Source organism: Electrona antarctica (genome assembly GCF_951216825.1).
Source record: "Electrona antarctica genome assembly, chromosome: 16".
NCBI lineage: Eukaryota > Metazoa > Chordata > Actinopteri > Myctophiformes > Myctophidae > Electrona > Electrona antarctica.
In genome coordinates, this window is record NC_136797.1 from 31,599,631 (window position 1) to 31,624,651 (window position 25,021).

At 45.7% G+C, this 25,021-nt stretch overlaps 1 protein-coding gene across 1 annotated transcript in view; it reads left to right on the forward strand.

Moving 5' to 3' along the window:
* The window catches only part of astn2 (astrotactin 2), a 530,329-nt gene that overhangs the window by 450,783 nt on the left and 54,525 nt on the right, over nt 1-25,021 (forward strand). The window contains exon 17 of the mRNA XM_079524726.1: nt 13,025-13,422. Within this exon, the coding sequence (XP_079380852.1) occupies nt 13,025-13,422 (398 nt within the window). The remainder of the gene's footprint in view (nt 1-13,024; nt 13,423-25,021) is intronic.

Here is a 25,021-nt window from a genome sequence, read left to right on the forward strand (position 1 = left end):
TGGATAATGTATGTTTTTTATTTGTAATAATAATCAAAGTAACTATAGCTAGTAACTAACGTTTTCAAAGTACAATATTATTTTTTGTCAGAATGATGTCAGATTTCTGTATGTGTCTCTCTGTGTTCCTTTATTCCTATATATGGAGTTCTGTGTCAGCCATGCCCAAATATGGAGTGTTGGGATGTCGGAACAGGCCAGTGAAGTAAATGAACTAATAGAGAGAAACTCTCTCTCTGGGAGTTTTCTCTCCCAGACTTGACTTAGACTAAAATACTCAGGCTAAAATACGGAGAAGTTCTGAAGCAGGCAGGCGGATGAATGAGGCAGATCTTTCAGAGTTCCATGTTTATTTTCGGAGACAAAGTACAAACTCGACAGCCATCATGGCCAAGCCACACCAGCCTAACGGCTTGTGGGCAACTCACTCATACAGACAATTTCAGTCAATCTTTATAGTAACAGTACATGCAAGCAGAGGGCTCGGTCATTTGACACCCAAACCCTCCTTTGTTCTAAATTGGGGTCAGCAGGAAGAAAAGCACAGTAGGAGACCTGGTCATTTGTTTGTGGTCATCACGATAGTGGCCACTGGCTATTCTTTTTTTTTTAATTTTTTATATATAATTTTTATCCCACGATTTTGTAACCCATTTTTCACCCCTGTGTCAATTATCTAATGTGATCCTGGGCTCTACACACCCTCCGCCAACCTAGTCCCCATATATGGGGGACATGGGGAGAGCAACGGACTTGAACTCATGCTTCCTTCCTTCCAAGTTGCACCTTTACACCTGACAGGGGGGAGTTCCCTGGTTGGACGTAGCGTGTGGAAGGAACACGTTATTCCAACCAGTTCCTTTCCCCTCCATCAGGCGCCCCGGCTGGCCAGGGGAGGCAGTTTAGAGACCAGGATTACTGCATGTTTTTTGTGAGGGTACCTACCCTAGGGGACACGGGGAGAACATGCAAACTCCACACACTGGCTATTCTGAGATTCTGCTAAGGACTCCCTGCATGTGTGTCATGACATGTTTGCCCAGCTGAGAGACAATTTAATGTTATACTATACTTTAGTTCTAAACAGTTATTTATGCTATATTAATGTGAATTGTGGTTCCAATACACCACACCAGCTTATGGAGTTCTGTGAGGTCAGAACAGGCCAGCTCTATATATGCACCCTGGGCAGGGGCCCGGTCCAGACCCCGGGCAGAGACCTTTTTGGGGCGGTTCTGGACAACCGTGGGTCCGACCGACTCGACACCGGGCACTGCACTCCCTGTGGTGGTGTGGAACGTGTGTGTCGAATTTGCGGTGAACGGTTCTCGAGTTACGTGTATTACAGACGGACAGTCGTACACACAGAGACTATAGTTAGAAGCACGTCGAAGTCAATGCAAAGCTGCTTTTATTTTCTTAATTATGTTTTGTCCATGTTTATGTCAATAATTTGATTTGAAGCCTTTAGTTGTTTATTTTGAAATATAGCCTATAAACCTCCAAATCCTGCAGCAATATAACATTAATCCATGTACAGCCTTTAATGTTGGGTTTGTCAGGTATGTGACGTATGTTTTAATAAGCAGTATTTGACTCCCTATTCTCATAGTATGTGTTGTCTGGATTGAGAAATACGTTGTTAGGCTATAGTAGTTATCTTAAATGGCCACTAGATGGCTGCAAAAGCCTTTTTTCTTAGTAACTGTGCAGTGTTCATGCCCTGAACTATTGTATGTGGAGAGTCGTGCTATACCCACTTACTGTGTGTGTGTGTGTGTGTGTGTGTGTGTGTGTGTGTGTGTGTGTGTGTGTGTGTGTGTGTGTGTGTGTGTGTGTGTGTGTGTGTGTGTGTGTGTGTGTGTGTGTGTGTGTGTGTGTGTGTGTGTGTGTGTGTGTGTGTGTGTGTGTGTGTGTGTGTGTGTGTGTGTGTGTGTGTGTGTGTGTCCTAACATAATGAATAGTACATAATGTATTTAGTTTCTTGGAATGATATTGGTAAACCAATAAGTAAGAGACAGTCAGGCAATGGTGAGCTCAAATAACGATATCTTACAAAGATCTTTGGCACACTTTCATTTTATGGCGATAAGTAATCAACTTTATGTCTTCCCATAATCTAATTTACAACTGCATATATAATCAAACAAGAAAGTGCAATAATGGTATGGCTTCCATATGCAATTAAAAAGGCTCTCAGAAAGTTAGCTAAATTAATTAGTTATCTGGTTACTGGCTTCAATTCCCCTATATATAATTGCCTACATCTTAAAAATGTCAGTTGAAAATATTACTTCAGTCTTACTATAGTGGGATAATAGCTTTTCTACAATCCTTTTACATTTGTGCTACCGTGATATATGCATATCTTAAACCATGCCTACACATCATCATTATCATCACCACCAGTGACATGTTAATGTGGTCTTTCTGTGCAGGTTGATAATATTGCAGTGGTTCTCAAAGTGGGGTCCAGTGACTTGGACTTGTGAACCCAAATGGGCAGTTACAGATCCATTTGGTTCCATTTGTGATGTACACTTTCAGAGTTATAGGGGTCTTTGAAATTAAAAGGTTATTTTGAGAACCACTAGCCTTTGAAACTTGGCCTTGTGGTTTGCTGTACGCACTAGCAGCGGGAGTTGAGCAGAGTGGTTCGCTGTACAATATGCATGTACTGGAGCAGCATGAACTGAGCTGTGTATGGTTGGCGTAGCACAGGGCTATTCAACTAATTGTTCACGCGATGTGAGCTTGTAGATTGGCTATTTTGGGCGCTCGATACCGTCGAGAGGGCACCGCTCCATGGATTCGTCTATATACAGAGATACATGGGTTAGAGAGATGCAGACTGCCATGCTGTAAAAAATACGACATAAAAAGTAACATTTGAAATGTGGCCATGGCATAATTATTGGCATCCTTTGGAGCAATCAGTCTGGTTAGAGGAAAAAATATTGTTTCTAACCCATGGCAAGTTGCAAGTTCCCACATGGTATAAATATTAAGTAAAATGCTGATGATGATAATGAAGAGAAAAGAGCTGTCTGAAGATGACAGGGGGGAGGGGGGCGGTGGGGGCTGGCCACCACCGAAGCATGCACAAGGCTATAGCACCATTTCCAGAGACCTTGACATTCCCAGTTCCAGAGTTTAGAATATTTTCACAAAGTCTGTTATGGGAACTGTTATGAATTTCCCAAGATTTGGCGGTAAGAGGAAACCTGATCTCCGATGTTGTTTAAGGTTGGTGTAAGCCATTGAGAGAAACACATTGCATGGCGTCAATGATGGGCGCAAACCTTGTATGTCCAAAACTGTTACTTTTCAGGAAATGAAAAAAAAGGTCCTGCCGGTGCTTTTATCAAAGGCTTTTGTTAAGACTTTTCATTTGTTAAATATAACACCCGCAACATAGTTGAAACATGGAGATACAATGTTTCTGCTGGACAACAATGATGGCATCCTGTGATCTCAAGGCTGACCTGCAGAAGGCTGTGGTCATGTTTTCAGAACCAGAACCAAGAGGGGCTTAATGGTCGGACACCAGGAGAAGCCCTACTGTGGAAAGAGAAATGCAAGAAAGGCTTGACTGATAGCCTGACCCAAATCCTTTTGGGAAAATGTTCTGTGGCCTGATGAAACCAAATTGTATGTTTTGGGCCATGCAGAGAGCATCACTTTGTTTATAGACCGTAAACTGCTTTTTGTGTGTTTCGTTTTACAAGAAGCACCCTACCTAAATACTGCACGTGTGCTGTGCTGCTTTGGAGCATTAGAGGGGACATTAAAAAATACAAATAGAATATTAAAAAATGGTCTTATCTACAAACTCACAATGAGTGATACAATAAATAAAATATTGAGTGCATTGAAGTCGATGAGGAAAGTCAATGGTTAGTTTTAGGGTATAGTGGGTAAGGTCACTATTATTATTAGTATTAGTATTTTATTTTTATTATATATATATATATATATTCTTTAGCTTTTTACCAATACAGTAAAGTTGGCTTTCCATTGTCAGAAAAAATGAGATTCAGTCAAAGGTCATCATTAATCCCCAGCAATTGGCCCATAATTTACTTCCCGAAGCAAAGCACACAGTAATGTGTCAAGAGAGAATGTTGGACGGAGCAATAGATCCTGAGCTCCGTCTATCCCTGTGGGAACCTATGGCAATGCTTTCAACCTTCTTCCAAACTGGAACCGGTTACAAATGAAGGATAGGAACTAAGATGAAAGAGCCATGCTAGAAATATCGTAGCCAAACGTTATGCAGCCAACAATCAGAAAATAGGTATCTATAATGTTGCCAAGGCTATATTTCTGTTTCTTAAATGAGGAAAGCTGATGTTAATTTGCACCGTAATGGACAAAATCAAGGTTGTTTCAATTTCCAATAATTGGGGGTGGGGGGGGGGGAGAGAGAGGGAGAGAGAGGGAGGGAGGGAGAGGGGGAGAGAGGGAGGGAGAGGGAGGGAGAGAGAGAGAGAGAGAGACAGAAAGAGAGAGAGACTGAAATTTCCCTTGAGCATGCATTTCCATCCATGACAGAAAAGGCAGAAATCAACAGACTGTGTAAAAGGAATAGCGACTATGATCTGGCTGTTTGCCAATGGACTCTAAAGTAGAGGGTCCTGATAGCATGTCTAACACTTGCAGAGCACAGCCGTTTTATGAGGCAATGGCAATGATGGCAACTAATCGGGGAGCAACAGTTAATTGAACTAATCGATTTAATAAATAACGTAATGAATGCGTCAAAAGTTTCCAAATAAAAACCTAAAATAGTGAAAATATCTAATCTACAAGTTCACAGCATGCATCATGATGCATTGTGAGCTCGTACATCGTCACTTTCCACTATTTAACAATGTTGTATGACAAGTCAAGACAAAGGTCTACGCAGTTAGCACTAAAATGCATCTCTAAAATGCATCTCTAAACGTAATTTGATAGAATAATTGCTCATAACATAGTCGATAGTTGCCGCCCTAATGCTAACAACAACCGTCAACATTTGCATGAAATTAGCATCGGAATATATCTGACACTTCTTTTCTTGCTGTTGTTGCTACGACAACGCAAGCCTGGCCGGAGGTAGTGGTTGTGTCCCTGATGAGTAATTATACTGCATCCAGTCCACAAAGACGCTTTAATTATCTGGGGCGGCACGCCATCAATGGTCTGGAAATTCACCCCGTTTATCTCCTCCCTGTGTTTGTTGACTGGTCAGTGTGATAATCTTTTTGTTGTTCCATAAAGTGAAGAGAGTCAAGAGAGTGTCAAGAGTTGGTTTATTAAGTGGCTAGTGGTGGTGGTGGTGGTGGTGGTGGTGGTGGGGGGTGTCCTTCATGAAGCCTAATTTATGCTCTGTCGCACGACGGCAGTGCAAGCCGAAAATATGAGCATAGCATTATGAATCTTAACATCTATCTACAAACGCACCATGTCTCTGTCTGTACGTTTGTGCGTCTGTAATCCACGTAACTCGAGAACCGTTCGCCCCCATGATTTCAAATTCGACACATGCGTTCCGTACACCCACAAGGAGTGCAGTGCCCAGTGTCAAGTCGGCCGGACCAAGCCCCCAGTAAGGCTATCCAACGTTGAAGCTGCGACTACCGACGGACGTTCATGACGTCATGTGCGTCAGCCCCGGACCTCAAATTTGACCTCAAATTTGAGGTCGGGGCTAGGCTAGGCTAAACTTCTGCTCGCTCGAGCCATTGAGTTATATGTACTTCCAGCTGTCTTCCGGGTGCTTCAAAACGCCACTGAGCAACTTCTATTGAAATGAATAGCTTGGGGGAGGGGCTAGCGCTCTGGTTCGGTCTCTATCCCTGTATTACTCTATGGGTCGGACCCACGGTTGTCCAGAACAGATACAGGTTCTGGACAGGGTCCCCCTGGGACATATATGGAGCTGGCCTGTTCTGACATCACAACACTCCATATTTGGGCATGCCTGACACAGAACTCCATATACTGTATAGGAATAAAGGGACAGAGAGACATATACAGAAATCTCCATATATGAGCATAAAAGGGACACAGCCAGATGGAACGGGTACTCTGACACGGGTACAACGGGTATTGCATAGCCGGATGGGGCATGGATCTCTGACTTCCATCGTTACCGACTCAGTGCTCTACAGCCAGGCACCGGTCTAGTCTATCTATAAAGCACCACGTCTCTGTATGTCTGTACGTGTGTACGTCTGTAATACACGTAACTCGAGAACCGTTCGCCCCACTGACTTAAAATTCTACACATGCGACAACTCTATATATGGGCATAAATGGGACACATACTGGCCTGTTCTGACATCACAACACTTCTTATTTGGGCATGCCTGACACAGAACTTCATATATAGGAATAAAGGGACACAGAGAGACAGAACATAAATCTCTATATATGGGCATAAAAGGGACACAGACAGCTGGGTGGAAGGGGTACTATCCATATAAAATAAAACAAAACAAATAATAATTATAATTGTCTTAAGTTTTCAAATGTTTATTTTTGAGTGGTGCAAACCACTCCAACAACCAGCTTTGTCTGTATGTTTGTGTACCTGTGTACCTACGTGTCCGTGCAGGTGAGCATGGTTACCATGGTCACTGACATTACGTCAGACCACAGCTGATCAGGCTATATAAGACCTTGCACCACTCAGTTCACACGGGTGTGATTTTTTTTAAACAAATGTGAACATTTTCAAAATGTTCAGAAATAGTGAAAATTACAGACAAATGGCTACAAAGTACAAACTCCCAACACTTTGCGAGCTTGCAGTGCTCGTTGTGCTATCCATTGACTCAAGTTATGTAGGTATTACGTGGCTAACTTAATATCGTAAAAACAACGAGCACTGTCAACAACACGACGACAACAACAGCGACAACAAAAACAGACTAGAATTATCCTGTACCATGAAATAGACTTGTTTACGCAGATAGGAAGCTGTAGTCTGGGGTGAAACGTGCGAGTGAGAGTGAGTGTGACTGGCCCACCGCCGCCGACCTGAGCTAATCACTGGGCTTTATTGTGAGGGCCAGGTGACGACAGCTCCTTTCTGTGTCTGTGTTGACTCAAGAAGTGCATGTAATTGGGCTCTTAGGGCCACCCCTTGAGCCTGTTTACATAGCATGTGAAGTTACCCCCCACCCGCCAATGTATCATACACTCCCACAGTCTCACACGTATGCTTGGGTAGCCAGGCACGCACGCACATACTTAAACCCTTAAAGCCCTAAATCGTATACTCCGTTGTACGACGAATAGCCCAAATCCACAAGCTCACAATGTGTCACATAGCTATTAGATCTGCTATTTAATAAAAACTGTGTGAAGTGAGGGGCGCTTTACCAACCCCTATCATCTTACATCATCGCGATATCATAACATGACATGCATATGCCGATTTGCTCAGTGACAGACAAAACAAACATTAAACTCTGTTCATTGTTAATGACATTCAATGTTTGTGTTGGTGACAAAACAAACATTAAACTCTGTTCATTGTTAATGACATTCAATGTTTGTGTTGGTGACAAAACAAACATTAAACTCTGTCCATTGTCAATGGCGCACGCCCAGGTGACCAGACTGTTAAGCCAACTGTACGGGCCATCAATGGCGTTTTTAGTGTTTGTCTAGACAAGACATCTAATAAAAAGACATCTATAAAAAGATAAGTAGGAACTAGGAACCAACGTTTCGGCAGATGCAACTGCCTTCTTTAGGGTATATAAAAGAAGGATGTTTCTGCCGTGAGCTGGCACCACTACTAAGACTGGTGTGCGTTTAGCATCCTCCTACACAGTGTCTAGACAAGACAAACATTAAACCTGTATATAGGAGGGGCTAGCACCCCTCAAAAAAGCAAAAATCACACTTGTGTGAAGTGAGGGGTACCCTTGTCATCATACATCATCATACAACATCACATTCCGTGCTCAGCCAATCAAATCACACATGTGGTACACACAGACCCACAAAGCTGGGCATAGCCTCAAAAAACTTAGTATTCTCGGTTTGCTTTTGTTTTAATTTCCCCCAAATATGGACACAAAGATGAATGTGGTTAAACAACCATTTTCCATTTTTTTGTGCGTGTTAAACAGAGTTGCACACTTTATCAAATTATAGTAAAATAATATACAATGTTATTCTTTTCCCATTACATGTGGCTGACATCTTTTGTTTCTTGACGGTCGGGTCAGGGTGTAAAATGATTCATTCATTAAGTTACAGCTGTGTGTGAGATGACGTGATACATGGCGTGGTTGAGAAACTAGAAATGAGACGGGGAAAGACATGAATTGGATTATCATCCCATGATGATACTGTATCTGTTTTCATACGTTCAACGTTCCAAATCTAATTTTCCCTAGTCTCAGAAATTTCACAACTAGGTCTTAGTGAAGAGAAAACATTTTCTTTTATAGATTTCATGACATAGGGTAACTAATACTTGGTGGCATCGTTTTTACCAAATATATTTGCCGATATACAACAACTACAACCTTGTAGACGTGCTACTGTATCTTTTTGCCAAATGTTCACCATTATGACATAGGGATGCTAAGGTTGAAGTGGTTAAAACCTTGCAGATTTATGGTACTGTATGTATTAGGGATGTCCCGATCACGTATGTTTGCTCCTGATCCGATTCCGATCATTTGATTTTGAGTATCTGCCGATAACGATTATTTCCCGATCCAATATTTATATTTTTATAGAACACTTATGCCATATCACAATAGTACAATATCCAAAATCGCAGACAATATCCAGTCTAATATCATCATATGGATATAATATTGATGCTAGGGATGCCCTAGTAGGGTTTTTGCTCCCGATCCAACGTGATCGGCCCCGATTTCCGATCACGTGATCGGATCGGGACAACCCTAGTATGTACGTTTGCGATGGTGCGATAGTTTTCATCGGTTGTATCGGGTGTAAGGTCCACTATACTGTACATCCGAACACCACGAAAACGTGTAATAACTATAGTAGTGCACTAGGTAGTGACTTCGGACATATTCTATATGCATATCAACGTTTCGATCGTGCGGATCTGCTACTTTTGATACTTTCGTGTGACGCTTGCAGCATGATCAGTAGGGCGTTCCAAATATGGAGATAAGAGGTTTCTGCCCAACAGCAACGATATCCTCCACCCGTGTTGTCCGATTTCTGTGTTGTCCGATACCTGCATGAATGCCACCATTTCTCACAGCTGTGTATAGACGAATTCACATAGGGGTGCCCTGGGCGCGGCCATTACTGAGGGGTAATCCATGGAGCAGGTTCTCCGTAGGCCAGGTGTAGCTAATCAGTGCTGCTGCGCTTAATGGTACACCTCAGTAATGGCCACACCCAGGCAAGCCTCTGTGAATTTGTCTATAGCCAGCTGGCAGAGCGCGTGCATACGTGTGAGAGGCTTTGATACGTCTCCTCCGTCCTTGTCCTTCAGTTAACTTTTTAAGCACAGATAAGAAGCACAAAGAACTGTTGCCTTGAAGAGCTCAGTTGCGAATGCAGACACAATCAGAAACTCTTTCACCCTCTCTTTTTCTGCCCTTTGCCCTCTCTGTCTGTTTCAGTCTCTCTTGTCCTCTTTTTATTTCTTCTCTGCACGCACGCACGCACGCACGCACGCACGCACGCACGCACGCACACACACACACACACACACACACACACACACACTGTTTGAGTTCACACAGTATATGTTTTCTTTTTTGCCTCTGTGAAATAGTTTGAAGGCTGCTCCGTTTCAATATGATTAAGGGCATTGCAGGAAATGAATCATTTGAAATCGTTACCCTAAGCTGGTCCCAATTACCCTACCTTGAAGAATGTCATTTGGAAGGGCTTTTTTTTCTTTTTTTCCCCCTCTCACCCTCTTCCTCCTGTAAACCGTAGAGCCAGACTGTGGGACTCGGCCAGAGTTGTGTGTGTGTGTGTGTGTGTGTGTGTGTGTGTGTGTGTGTGTGTGTGTGTGTGTGTGTGTGTGTGTGTGTGTGTGTGTGTGTGTGTGTGTGTGTGTGTGTGTGTGTGTGTGTGTGTGTGTGTGTGTGTGTGTGTGTGTGTGTGTGTGTGTGTGTGTGTGTGTGTGTGTGTGCTCGCTCATACAGTATGTGTACACGTACAGTACGAGTATTATATATTTATATGTGTGCGTGCATGCATGTTCTGTGTGGGGGCGTGCAGTGTTAACTAAAACATCTGCACATTATTGTATTTATCCAGTGGTTCCCACCTCGGGTCCTGATATGGTGTTTTCCTCATTGGAGCCCCAGGAATCTGTGAGGGCGTTAATGACTATACGTTAAAGCCCATCACACTTCACATCCATCTTTTAAACCTTTACCGAGACACATCTAACAAATGCCTGCTAAACCAAATGGTTCTCACACTTTCAAAAAACAAAAGCAGATGTACAAGATTGCAGCGCGGCATGAAGTCCGCCATGTGAGTTTGCATATCTGCTATTTTTGAATAGCCAACACAGAAATCTACAATCACAATATTATTATTATTTCCCGGTTTTAATTGGTTAAACTGTGATTATTATTATTATTATTAAGGTTTAAAAAGTAAGCAATTTCACATATCCATGTTCAAAATACTACACCTTTCAACCTAGTGTATTGTCCCTACACATTATTGTCGGAAAGTTTTCAAAAATTGCTGATCTGGAAGCTCACCACACGTTAACACGGAATGTGTGCTTGCAGATCGGCTATTTATCGCACGACACTGTCGTACGACGGTGTATAAAATGCATCTGCTATACCGCCTTCATCAGGGGTTGGAGACAAATGATTTTTTTGTAAGCCTTTTTTTCCCAACAATTGTCTAATGTAATCCTGGGCGCTACACCCCCTCTGCCAACCTGGAGAAAGCAACGGACTGACCTCATGCTACCTTCAATGCATGAGGAGTCCAAGCTTCTTCTTGGCAGGGGGGAGTTTCCCCGGTTGGATGTAGCGCGTGGAAGGAATAGGTTATTCCAACCAGTTCCTTTCCCCTCCATCAGGCGCCCTTGGCTGGCCAGGGGGAGGCAGTATAGAGACCAGGATTACTGCATGTTTTTTGTGAGTGTACCTGCCCTAGGGGACACGGGGAGAACATGCACACTCCACACAGAAAGGCCCTTTCGCCAACCCCACCTAGGGTATGGGCACTGACGACGCGGAGGAGAGAACACACCCCCAGGGCCCACAGCTTCCCCAGCGGGAATCCAACGCCTGTGATTGGTAACTCTTGAGAGTGAATAGTGGAGCTGATGGACCCCACTCTCAGTCTTATGGGGTGTCTGTGGCCTAATGCATAGTAATGTGGGTGTCCTTGAAACACAAACTTCTGAGGATCACTGGTGTAGACCACATTTGTTTTTGTTTGCAATTTAAACAAATTAAAAATCGAAATCAAGCCTGTGTGGTTCTATATGGGCTGTGGCAATAATTTTGACTAATAGCTCGCAGCAACGTATTGAGAAAAAAACAAGAAAAGAAACAACTAAACTAGTTCATTTTTGGAAACTTTAGTTCACAATTATGAACTATGAACTGAACTAGTTACTGTTGATTTACCATTTTGAGTACATTTTGAATTCTGGACTTTCTACATTATTTCTATATTGCTGTATTTATGCGCTTAACTTAGTAAACCATGTGAGTGCATTTTTCACCACTGAGTACAGATGCACCGTGGAGGAATCGAACCACAGTGGTGGGCAGCCAGGAACCGTTCCCCCGAGCCACCGAGACACCCCCAAATCATGTTCGTGTCAACGCACAGACAGCAGAGAGCCTCGCAGCTCATTTGAGTGCCGGGGGTACTCTTCGCTGACGTACCCTCTGCACGTCAAATAGACACTTTCTCATGGGCGCACATAAAATTGCACATAATGCTACATCAACACAGATGACACATCTGTTTCCGTGCAACACGTGGTCTAAAGTCCCCCACCGCCCCCATAACAGAAACACTTTGCAATAAATTAGCATTCTCTCTTGTTTCTCCTCCTTTTCCCCCTCTATGTCCATGTTATTGCTTCATTGTTATCCCTCTGACAGAGGAAATGATAGGCAAAAAAAAAAAAAGAATACCCCCCCCAGCGCTAAACGGGAACATCAAACGGTGCTTATTTACACACGGGAGAAAGCAGCCAGTGACCCCCATCCATCCCTCGTCTATACAAGCTGATGACAGTGAGGGATTAGTTGTTGTTGTTTTTACTTCTTCTTTTTCCCGGCTGCTGACAAAAGTAGATCCAGATGCGCTAGCGGTGCAACAAGCGCAGGAGAGGTTGTGAAACTCCCTGGTCGTCGCCCTCGCCTGCGTACAGTCAGTGTGTGTTTAGATGTAGCCGTTTGTTTTTGGGAAGTCGGAGGGAAAGAAAGGTACAGATGGGGAAGAAGGAGAGGGATGGGCTTTCGTGTCGTCTCATGCATGCACCGTTCAGGATCTTTTAAACCCTATAGCGCCCCCTTGTTCTGGGCATGTGTCATGAATAATATGGGTGAACGTTTGGTGAAAGTTGGAACAAAAGTAGGGAAAAATATCCGTCTGAAAGCTCACAATTAGTTATAGTAGATCAGTGTCATTTCAATCACATCATAAATACAACACTCTTATTCAGATATACATGGAATGACAACGTTTTAATTCCGATTCATCTGTTTTGACCCTTATATTTTCATTTTTTTAGAGGCGCTAGCCCCTCCTACATCCAGCCTTCAGTTACCGTCCACAAACTTTGTCTTAAACAAACATTAAATGCCCATTGACAATGAATGGAGAATTTTACGTCATAGTGTCTGAGGAAATGGGCATAGTGTCTATTTTACGTCATGATAAGAGCGCCCCTCACTTCACACAGGTGTTATTTTTTTTTAAGCTTATACACATACGAACACAACAGACGACATAGGAAAATAAAATAAGATGCAAAAAGAACAACATCTGACCCCTTCTTCACCCTCTCCCAACCCCACAGAGGCAACGGACCAGGGGCTCGGCGGAGGCGGAGGAGGAGGAGGAGGCGGCGGCGGGGGGCGTCGCGAGCTGAAGTCGGTGCCCTTCATCAGCTACCTGTGGGCGCTGCTGAGGAGCCAGCTGCTCTCCGAGGACCTGGTGAACGGCGTGGAGATCCGCTGCCAGGAGAAGGGCAGCTGCCCGTCCGCCTGCCACCTGTGCCACCACCAGGCCATGATGGGGGGCGGCGCGACGGACGGAGGGGGCACAGGAGGAGGAGGAGGGGGAAGCCGCACGGGCGGTGGTCTTAGTGGCAGCCGGGGCAGCGATCAGCCCTCGTCCTCGCCCACCCCTGTGCTGCTGGAGGTGAGCCGTGTGGTGCCACTCTACAACCTGGTCCAGGACAACATCACCAGAGAGGTGGGTGAGAGAGAGAGATATGAGATATGAGAGAGAGAGCTATGAGAGAGAGAGCTATGAGAGAGAGAGCTATGAGAGAGAGAGATATGAGAGAGAGATATGAGAGAGAGAGACATATGAGAGAGAGAGAGAGAGAGAGAGAGTGACAGCGCAGGCACACCTGAGCTTCCATGCGCGGCCAAAAGCCGCTCGTGGCCAGTGTCTCTTGCGGCTTTTGTCCGCGCATGGAATCCTAGGTGTGCTTACACCAGAGAGAGAGAGAGGCCCTTTTGGAGGTGTGTATCGTCCAGTGGTGGAAAGAAGTACTAGTATTAGTAGTGGTAGTAGTATTAGTAGTTAGTATTTTGTAGTATCAAGTATCAATACTGCAATGTGGAACAACTCCGTTACAAGTCCGGAATTCAACATGTACTTGAGTAAAAGTACAGAAGTATATTGGCTATGTGATGCGACGCATTGTGAGCTTGTAGATCTGCTATTTTCAAATGACCGAAATGTATCTAGTGCTTAGTAGGTTTGTAATAACAATCAAAATCTACTAAGTAACTAACTAGTACCTAAGTAGTACGTTTTCAAATACATGGTGGAGTAAACGTGAATTGCCTTGGATAGCTAGTGGAGTAGAAGAAGTACTGAAAATCGGAAATACTCAAGTAAAGTACAAAGAAAGAGAAATTAATGTTCACAAAGTACTGATATGTTACTGAATTAGAAGATAATTCAGAACCTTTTTGTTTAGTTGTCACAAAATCCCAAGTCAGACAGACTATTCTATTCTATCGATTACTTTTTCAGTTTATCTAAATAGTCACGAAGCATTTAATATATCAACAAATAGATTAACCACTTAAGCGTACCACACGGTACAGTTGCACCGCTCACTTCACACAGTTGAAAGATAAGATACCGGTAATAGTTATCACCATGAAACTTCCCCAGTTGATTTACTTACACGAAGACAATGGTTTATTGTATAAGTCTTCTGAAATTGTACATTTAAATATGCAAATTAGGCATTATATAGGAAAATATGCAAACAAATAGAAACTATGAAAAAGCTACTATACTGTGGAAGTGGAAGGGTTATCGGTTCAACCCTGGGTTGAGTATCAATCTCAGCCTCTGTCTTAATAAATGAAATGTTTTCAATTAACAAGTTAAGATTTAGGGCTGTAAGGAGATTCAAGCCAGTTTAGCCAGATTGTTGATAATTAATGTAGCTAATTGTCTGAAAGCACTTTCAGTTGCACAGCGTTATTAGACCCTGTGCCTCTCTTGTGTGCATATATATATATATATATATATATATATATATATATATATATATATATATATATGGGTGTTCATTGATGAGTGACAGTCATCTTACTGAACAGAATTACAGTAAGCCTTGGAAATAGGTTTGCCAGCTGTTGACGCCTCAATTAAAACTTCAAATGCAAGTTATCATAACCACACAGGAAATTAAAAATAGAAAGAATGGCCTTATGGTTCCTTGTCCTTCATGTCTTCTCTTCACGCCCCCTCCCTCTCTCTCGTGGATTGTGTCAGTGACACTTATTTTATATAGCCATGCATAGTCAGTCTTTTTTTGTTGTTGATGCGGATATTAACAACTGTATTTGATAGTGCAGATACTGCATAGAACCTCTAGGTGGCATATGTTAGTTAACATTGACCAGACCACAGGCAGTGTGATAGAGAGGCTATAAATAGATGACGTCATGGCTTTCTCCTCTTGTGGGGATAAATTATGTGGTGTAGACACACACACACACACACACACACACACACACACACACACACACACACACACACACACACACACACACACACACACACACACACACACACACACACGCGTGGGGTGGGGGGCATGCACAGTGCACGACAAGTGAACTGTGCATGTTCAGGTTCTGTGTGCTGCATATTTCTAGGTATGTATGTTCTTAAATAGCTATGCATGTGCAGTTTATATATATATATATATATCTATATCTATATCTATATTTCTTTATTCTTTTTTTGATTACTGCAAAGGATCAATGGACCACTTTCAACCTGGCAAAAAAAACATGTCCTGATTTTTTCCAGACATTTTCCAAAACTATTTCATGAACATTATAAAGAATTGCCAATATTGCAATAACCGATTTTATGACTGATGACCCGGTTATCAAATATATTGGCTCAGGAATGCTATAATGATAATAACATAATTATAATTATAATAAAAAAATAAATCTCTGTTAAGTCAAGGCTTGATAGAAAATAAGTATTTTTTGCGCGTGCTTATTATGCATCCCTTGAGAGGAGTGTTTGGATTCTGGATATTGGAGGACAGACAGATTTAAGAGTAAAGGGCTTTGACTGACATTTGGGCTTAGCACATTCTCCTTCTCCCACGTGTCACCTGCAAGAAAGGCCCAGAGAGTTATAGAGGATAGAGTGAGGACTGAGAGTTCTAAAGGATAGAGTGAGGACTGAGAGAGTTCTAAAGGATAGAGTGAGGACTGAGAGAGTTCTAAAGGATAGAGTGAGGACTGAGAGAGTTCTAAAGGATAGAGTGAGGACTGAGAGAGTTCTAAAGGATAGAGTGAGGACTGAGAGAGTTCTAAAGGATAGAGTGAGGACTGAGAGTTCTAAAGGATAGAGTGAGGACTGAGAGAGTTCTAAAGGATAGAGTGAGGACTGAGAGCGACAATAGAAGCTCCTCAGTGGCGTTTTGAAGCAAGCGGGAGACTGCTGGAAGTACCATAATTATAACTCAATGGCTCGAGCGAGCGGAAGTTGAGAGCGGACCTAAAATTTGAGGTCTGGGTTGATGCACGTTACGCACATGACGTCACTGCATGTCCGTCCACCTCCATGAATGTGCTGCAGTTCCACTTGTGGCCAGTAGGTAGTGGCAGCTTCAACGTTGGCCAGACCTTCTTGGGGCTTGTCAACGCCATTCGTTCATATACTCATCTCTGTCGGGTGGAAACCTCATACAGCAGTGGTTTCCAAAGTCTGTAACTCTGAGAGTGTACAAAAATGGAACCAAATGGACCCTTATGGGTCTGTAACTCTGAGAGTGTACAAATGGAACCAAATGGACCCTTATGAGTCTAACTCTGAGAGTGTACAAATGGAACCAAATGGACCCTTATGGGTCTGTAACTCTGAGAGTGTACAAATTGAACCAAATGGACCCTTATGGGTCTGTAACTCTGAGAGTGTACAAACCTGTTGCGTGTGTGTGTGTGTGTGTGTGTGTGTGTGTGTGTGTGTGTGTGTGTGTGTGTGTGTGTGTGTGTGTGTGTGTGTGTGTGTGTGTGTGTGTGTGTGTGTGTGTGTGTGTGTGTGTGTGTGTGTGTGTGTGTGTGTGTGTGTGTGTGTGTGTGTGTGTGTGTGTTTCTCTATTGGCCTTTATGAAAACATGATGATGCTGATGATGCGTGCGCCTGAACAAACTGACACAGCTGTGCACACACACACACACCCACAAGTGCGTGCGTGCGCGCGTTACAACCCCCTACCCCCGCCACACCCACATGGGAACAGACTGGCTCATGCTCCCCCCGCGCCCCGCCCCCCCACCCAATCAAGCATCTAATTACCTTGGCTTCTGAAATTTCAGTGGGGCAGCAACAATACCAGAAGAAACACGACAACAAACACACACACACACACACACACACACACACACACACACACACACACACACACACACACACACACACAAACAAAGCCCCCTGTACGTGCCGCCCATAGCAAGCACCGCAGCCCCGAAGAAAATGAGGCACAATCAATAGCAGACAGACCCTAGCGGGCTCCATCGATAGATAAACGTGAGGAAGAGCAAAATGTCCTTTTTTTCTTTCTTTTTCTCCCCTCCCGCCCTTCCTCTTTCCCCCCCATCCTTGTCCCCCCCCCCCCTTGTCCCCCCCCCCCCCCCCCCCATCCCCCTGGTCTTCTGGAGATGTAGGCCTATGAACAGCAGGGGAAGAACAGCCCAGACTGTAGTGGATTGCTCTGGCAGCCACTCGGCCCCCTCTGAGGTAGCTCGCGGCGGGATTATTAGCTTCTCATTGATGTCATCGACCCCCAGGAGGGCAGGGAGTCCGCCGCTCTCCTCCACCGAAACCTCCTCATCCCCTCCTCCTCCTCCTCACTTCTCTTTCTCATCTTCTCTGGGCTGCAACTGTCCCTGCTAACCTGAAACTACGATTCCATATAGAATGACACACACAATATACCCTGACTTCCTCTGTCAAATTGAGTTGTATACTGCATGTGCGCACGGCACGTATTCATGACTACACACACACACACACACACACACACACACACACACACACACACACACACACACACACACACACACACACACACACACACACACACACACACACTACCAATTTTATGTTTGGTTATCCTGACCTCAGTCCCCGCATGCAATCAAAATGGAGGATGCATCAGTGCATATACATTTCTGTGTGTGCCGTGCGTGCGTGCGTGCGTGCGTGCGTCTATATGAGCCCCTGCCTCGCTAAACTACCTGGATCTTTCAATGCTCTCTTTCTGGCTGCCTGGCTGTTTGACAGGGCATGTCATGTCCCTTTCATGTCAATCTGGTCATTATTGAGCCAAAGGGGGGATTATGTTACTATGTGAAATTACCCTGTCTGCCTCCTTGAGAAATGGCCTATAGTGGAAGGACGGGGGGGGGGGGGGGGGGGGGGGGGGGGATGTGGGATGGGTGGGGGATGAGTAGCAGAGTTTAAGGGGAAAGAAAAGGGGGGAAAAAGAAAGGGAGCATACATCCAAAGCATCCAGCGTGATGCATGTTTTCATTGTAACACTGACATGGACCCTCTTGGCTCGGTGTGTGGCTCTGTCCTCCCTCTCTCCCTCCCATGTCTCCAGTGGTTCCAGGCCCAGTTTGGGGAAGGGGGGGCAGGGGGGGAAGCCGTGTCTTTGAGGCTGTTTCGTGTGACATGGACATGAATGAATGCATAGGTTTATCGGCTCGATCTGAAAACTAAATGGCAGTATATCCCCTCAGAGCTTCCATTGATAGGATTCCTGACCCCGCCACCGAGCCCCTTGTGAGACATGCAGTCAGGCAGTGACTCTGACCTGTTGGAACGCTGGTTCTCAAAGTGGGGTCCGAGGACCCTTGACGGGGATCCAAGGTCCAATGTCTTGACAAACCTTGGCAAAGGCAAAAACAAAAATGTAGCCTCCAATGCCTATATACATATTAATTTGGGGGTCCTTGACATGGAAGTGTTTGAGTAGCAGCGACACGCACGCACGCACGCACGCACGCACGCACGCACGCACGCACGCACGCACACGCACTCCACTGTTTTATTGCCAGAGACAAATACCTCAGTGGATAAATAAATAATCCAACGCCGGTGGAGGTTGCCAGCGGCCCTGTGTCCTGTGCTGCCGTGATTGAATTATAGCGGACCTTTTGAACAAATTGGCTGTGAGACTAATGACTCAGAATGCTCTATATCTTGCCGAGTGGGCCCCCTGTCATGCTCACACCATATACCTCCCTTCACCCCCTATTAGGGTTTCTTTCCTAGCCTTCACCCTGCTCATTCATAAAGCAGTGGTGGAACTCAGACTGTTTTGACTTAGTATTGGTGTCAAAATATAGTTAAAGTACCACATGTGAAAGTACACATACTGTAGGCCTAATGTCTCATAATGTCCCTATTTTACATGTTGTCAAATGTACTTAATACTTATATGCATAAAGAATCTTTTGAAAATAGCAGATCTACAAGCTCACAACCTATGACCATGACGATCGGGTATTTTCAAATAGCCAAAGTATATAGGGCTGATTGGGCTGGTTAATTAATGTTTCGTAATAATAATCAAAATCTACAAAGTAACTAGCAACTAATGTTTTTAAATAACTTTCCATGCAGGAAAAATAGGATATTTGCCTCTGGGATGTAGTGGAGTAGAAGCATCAAGTACCACATACCACAACGTTAAACTTAAACACGGCACTTGAGTAAGTTACTTCCCACATCATTTATTATTATTATTATTATTTGTTCTAGTCTTCACCCTGCTCACTCATAAGAGCTGCTTCCTGCATGAGGTGAGCCTCATGCATACTGTACGTATGTTTGATTCACGCTGCCCTTCTAAACGTCACAACTTGGGAAGTGTGGTGAGGTGATGCGAGGAGGGGACTAAGACGTTTATAAGGCAGTGTGGTGAGGTGATGCGAGGAGGGGACTAAGACGTTTATAAGGCAGTGTGGTGAGGTGATGCGAGGAGGGGACTAAGACGTTTATAAGGCAGTGTGGTGAGGTGATGGAGAGGAGGAGGGGACTAAGACGTTTATAAGGCAGTGTGGTGAGGTGATGCGAGGAGGGGACTAAGACGTTTATAAGGCAGTGTGGTGAGGTGATGCGAGGAGGGGACTAAGACGTTTATAAGGCAGTGTGGTGAGGTGATGCGAGGAGGGGACTAAGACGTTTATAAGGCAGTGTGGTGAGGTGATGCGAGGAGGGGACTAAGACGTTTATAAGGCAGTGTGGTGAGGTGATGCGAGGAGGGGACTAAGACGTTTATAAGGCAGTGTGGGGAGGTGATGGAGAGGAGGAGGGGACTAAGACGTTTATAAGGCAGTGTGGTGAGGTGATGCGAGGAGGGGACTAAGACGTTTATAAGGCAGTGTGGTGAGGTGATGCGAGGAGGGGACTAAGACGTTTATAAGGCAGTGTGGGGAGGTGATGGAGAGGAGGAGGGGACTAAGACGTTTATAAGGCAGTGTGGTGAGGTGATGCGAGGAGGGGACTAAGACGTTTATAAGGCAGTGTGGTGAGGTGATGCGAGGAGGGGACTAAGACGTTTATAAGGCAGTGTGGTGAGGTGATGCGAGGAGGGGACTAAGACGTTTATAAGGCAGTGTGGTGAGGTGATGCGAGGAGGGGACTAAGACGTTTATAAGGCAGTGTGGTGAGGTGATGCGAGGAGGGGACTGAGACGTTTATAAGGCAGTGTGGTGAGGTGATGCGAGGAGGGGACTGAGACGTTTATAAGGCAGTGTGGTGAGGTGATGCGAGGAGGGGACTAAGACGTTTATAAGGCAGTGTGGTGAGGTGATGCGAGGAGGGGACTAAGACGTTTATAAGGCAGTGTGGTGAGGTGATGCGAGGAGGGGACTAAGACGTTTATAAGGCAGTGTGGTGAGGTGATGCGAGGAGGGGACTAAGACATTTATAAGGCAGTGTGGTGAGGTGATGCGAGGAGGGGACTAAGACGTTTATAAGGCAGTGTGGGGAGGTGATGGAGAGGAGGAGGGGACTAAGACGTTTATAAGGCAGTGTGGTGAGGTGATGCGAGGAGGGGACTAAGACGTTTATAAGGCAGTGTGGTGAGGTGATGCGAGGAGGGGACTAAGACGTTTATAAGGCAGTGTGGTGAGGTGATGCGAGGAGGGGACTAAGACGTTTATAAGGCAGTGTGGTGAGGTGATGCGAGGAGGGGACTAAGACGTTTATAAGGCAGTGTGGTGAGGTGATGCGAGGAGGGGACTGAGACGTTTATAAGGCAGTGTGGTGAGGTGATGCGAGGAGGGGACTAAGACGTTTATAAGGCAGTGTGGTGAGGTGATGCGAGGAGGGGACTAAGACGTTTATAAGGCAGTGTGGTGAGGTGATGCGAGGAGGGGACTAAGACGTTTATAAGGCAGTGTGGTGAGGTGATGCGAGGAGGGGACTAAGACGTTTATAAGGCAGTGTGGTGAGGTGATGCGAGGAGGGGACTAAGACGTTTATAAGGCAGTGTGGTGAGGTGATGCGAGGAGGGGACTAAGACGTTTATAAGGCAGTGTGGTGAGGTGATGCGAGGAGGGGACTAAGACGTTTATAAGGCAGTGTGGTGAGGTGATGCGAGGAGGGGACTAAGACGTTTATAAGGCAGTGTGGGGAGGTGATGGAGAGGAGGAGGGGACTAAGACGTTTATAAGGCAGTGTGGTGAGGTGATGCGAGGAGGGGACTAAGACGTTTATAAGGCAGTGTGGTGAGGTGATGCGAGGAGGGGACTAAGACGTTTATAAGGCAGTGTGGGGAGGTGATGGAGAGGAGGAGGGGACTAAGACGTTTATAAGGCAGTGTGGTGAGGTGATGCGAGGAGGGGACTAAGACGTTTATAAGGCAGTGTGGTGAGGTGATGCGAGGAGGGGACTAAGACGTTTATAAGGCAGTGTGGTGAGGTGATGCGAGGAGGGGACTAAGACGTTTATAAGGCAGTGTGGTGAGGTGATGCGAGGAGGGGACTAAGACGTTTATAAGGCAGTGTGGTGAGGTGATGCGAGGAGGGGACTGAGACGTTTATAAGGCAGTGTGGTGAGGTGATGCGAGGAGGGGACTGAGACGTTTATAAGGCAGTGTGGTGAGGTGATGCGAGGAGGGGACTAAGACGTTTATAAGGCAGTGTGGTGAGGTGATGCGAGGAGGGGACTAAGACGTTTATAAGGCAGTGTGGTGAGGTGATGCGAGGAGGGGACTAAGACGTTTATAAGGCAGTGTGGTGAGGTGATGCGAGGAGGGGACTGAGACGTTTATAAGGCAGTGTGGTGAGGTGATGCGAGGAGGGGACTAAGACGTTTATAAGGCAGTGTGGTGAGGTGATGCGAGGAGGGGACTAAGACGTTTATAAGGCAGTGTGGTGAGGTGATGCGAGGAGGGGACTAAGACGTTTATAAGGCAGTGTGGGGAGGTGATGGAGAGGAGGAGGGGACTAAGACGTTTATAAGGCAGTGTGGTGAGGTGATGCGAGGAGGGGACTAAGACGTTTATAAGGCAGTGTGGTGAGGTGATGCGAGGAGGGGACTAAGACGTTTATAAGGCAGTGTGGTGAGGTGATGCGAGGAGGGGACTGAGACGTTTATAAGGCAGTGTGGTGAGGTGATGCGAGGAGGGGACTAAGACGTTTATAAGGCAGTGTGGTGAGGTGATGCGAGGAGGGGACTAAGACGTTTATAAGGCAGTGTGGTGAGGTGATGCGAGGAGGGGACTAAGACGTTTATAAGGCAGTGTGGTGAGGTGATGCGAGGAGGGGACTAAGACGTTTATAAGGCAGTGTGGTGAGGTGATGCGAGGAGGGGACTAAGACGTTTATAAGGCAGTGTGGTGAGGTGATGCGAGGAGGGGACTAAGACGTTTATAAGGCAGTGTGGTGAGGTGATGCGAGGAGGGGACTAAGACGTTTATAAGGCAGTGTGGTGAGGTGATGCGAGGAGGGGACTAAGACGTTTATAAGGCAGTGTGGTGAGGTGATGCGAGGAGGGGACTAAGACGTTTATAAGGCAGTGTGGGGAGGTGATGGAGAGGAGGAGGGGACTAAGACGTTTATAAGGCAGTGTGGTGAGGTGATGCGAGGAGGGGACTAAGACGTTTATAAGGCAGTGTGGTGAGGTGATGCGAGGAGGGGACTAAGACGTTTATAAGGCAGTGTGGGGAGGTGATGGAGAGGAGGAGGGGACTAAGACGTTTATAAGGCAGTGTGGTGAGGTGATGCGAGGAGGGGACTAAGACGTTTATAAGGCAGTGTGGTGAGGTGATGCGAGGAGGGGACTAAGACGTTTATAAGGCAGTGTGGTGAGGTGATGCGAGGAGGGGACTAAGACGTTTATAAGGCAGTGTGGTGAGGTGATGCGAGGAGGGGACTAAGACGTTTATAAGGCAGTGTGGTGAGGTGATGCGAGGAGGGGACTAAGACGTTTATAAGGCAGTGTGGTGAGGTGATGCGAGGAGGGGACTAAGACGTTTATAAGGCAGTGTGGTGAGGTGATGCGAGGAGGGGACTAAGACGTTTATAAGGCAGTGTGGTGAGGTGATGCGAGGAGGGGACTGAGACGTTTATAAGGCAGTGTGGTGAGGTGATGCGAGGAGGGGACTGAGACGTTTATAAGGCAGTGTGGTGAGGTGATGCGAGGAGGGGACTAAGACGTTTATAAGGCAGTGTGGTGAGGTGATGCGAGGAGGGGACTAAGACGTTTATAAGGCAGTGTGGTGAGGTGATGCGAGGAGGGGACTAAGACGTTTATAAGGCAGTGTGGTGAGGTGATGCGAGGAGGGGACTAAGACGTTTATAAGGCAGTGTGGTGAGGTGATGCGAGGAGGGGACTAAGACGTTTATAAGGCAGTGTGGGGAGGTGATGGAGAGGAGGAGGGGACTAAGACGTTTATAAGGCAGTGTGGTGAGGTGATGCGAGGAGGGGACTAAGACGTTTATAAGGCAGTGTGGTGAGGTGATGCGAGGAGGGGACTAAGACGTTTATAAGGCAGTGTGGTGAGGTGATGCGAGGAGGGGACTAAGACGTTTATAAGGCAGTGTGGTGAGGTGATGCGAGGAGGGGACTAAGACGTTTATAAGGCAGTGTGGTGAGGTGATGCGAGGAGGGGACTGAGACGTTTATAAGGCAGTGTGGTGAGGTGATGCGAGGAGGGGACTGAGACGTTTATAAGGCAGTGTGGTGAGGTGATGCGAGGAGGGGACTAAGACGTTTATAAGGCAGTGTGGTGAGGTGATGCGAGGAGGGGACTAAGACGTTTATAAGGCAGTGTGGTGAGGTGATGCGAGGAGGGGACTAAGACGTTTATAAGGCAGTGTGGTGAGGTGATGCGAGGAGGGGACTAAGACGTTTATAAGGCAGTGTGGTGAGGTGATGCGAGGAGGGGACTAAGACGTTTATAAGGCAGTGTGGTGAGGTGATGCGAGGAGGGGACTAAGACGTTTATAAGGCAGTGTGGTGAGGTGATGCGAGGAGGGGACTAAGACGTTTATAAGGCAGTGTGGTGAGGTGATGCGAGGAGGGGACTAAGACGTTTATAAGGCAGTGTGGTGAGGTGATGCGAGGAGGGGACTAAGACGTTTATAAGGCAGTGCATGTCTGCTTCTCTCTGTGTAGCCCGGCTCTTTCCCTCTTTTAATTAACCACTTTTTATGTGGCGCCACGAAAAGTAAATGTTTCTAGAATTTAAAGAAATGCATCCTAGACCAGGTGTTCTATCCTAGACCAGGTGTTCTATCCTAGACCAGGTGTTCTAGCCTAGACCAGGTGTTCTAGCCTAGACCAGGTGTTCTATCCTAGACCAGGTGTTCTATCCTAGACCAGGTGTTCCATCCTAGACCAGGTGTTCCATCCTAGACCAGGTGTTCTATCCTAGACCAGGTGTTCTAGCCTAGACCAGGTGTTCCATCCTAGACCAGGTGTTCTATCCGAGACCAGGTGTTCTAGCCTAGACCAGGTGTTCTATCCTAGACCAGGTGTTCTAGCCTAGACCAGGTGTTCTATCCAAGACCAGGTGTTCTAGCCTAGACCAGGTGTTCCATCCTAGACCAGGTGTTCCATCCTAGACCAGGTGTTCTATCCTAGACCAGGTGTTCCATCCTAGACCAGGTGTTCTATCCTAGACCAGGTGTTCTATCCTAGACCAGGTGTTCTATCCTAGACCAGGTGTTCTATCCTAGACCAGGTGTTCTATCTTAGACCAGGTGTTCTATCCTAGACCAGGTGTTATATCCTAGACCAGGCTTTCTATCCTAGACCAGGTGTTCTATCCTAGA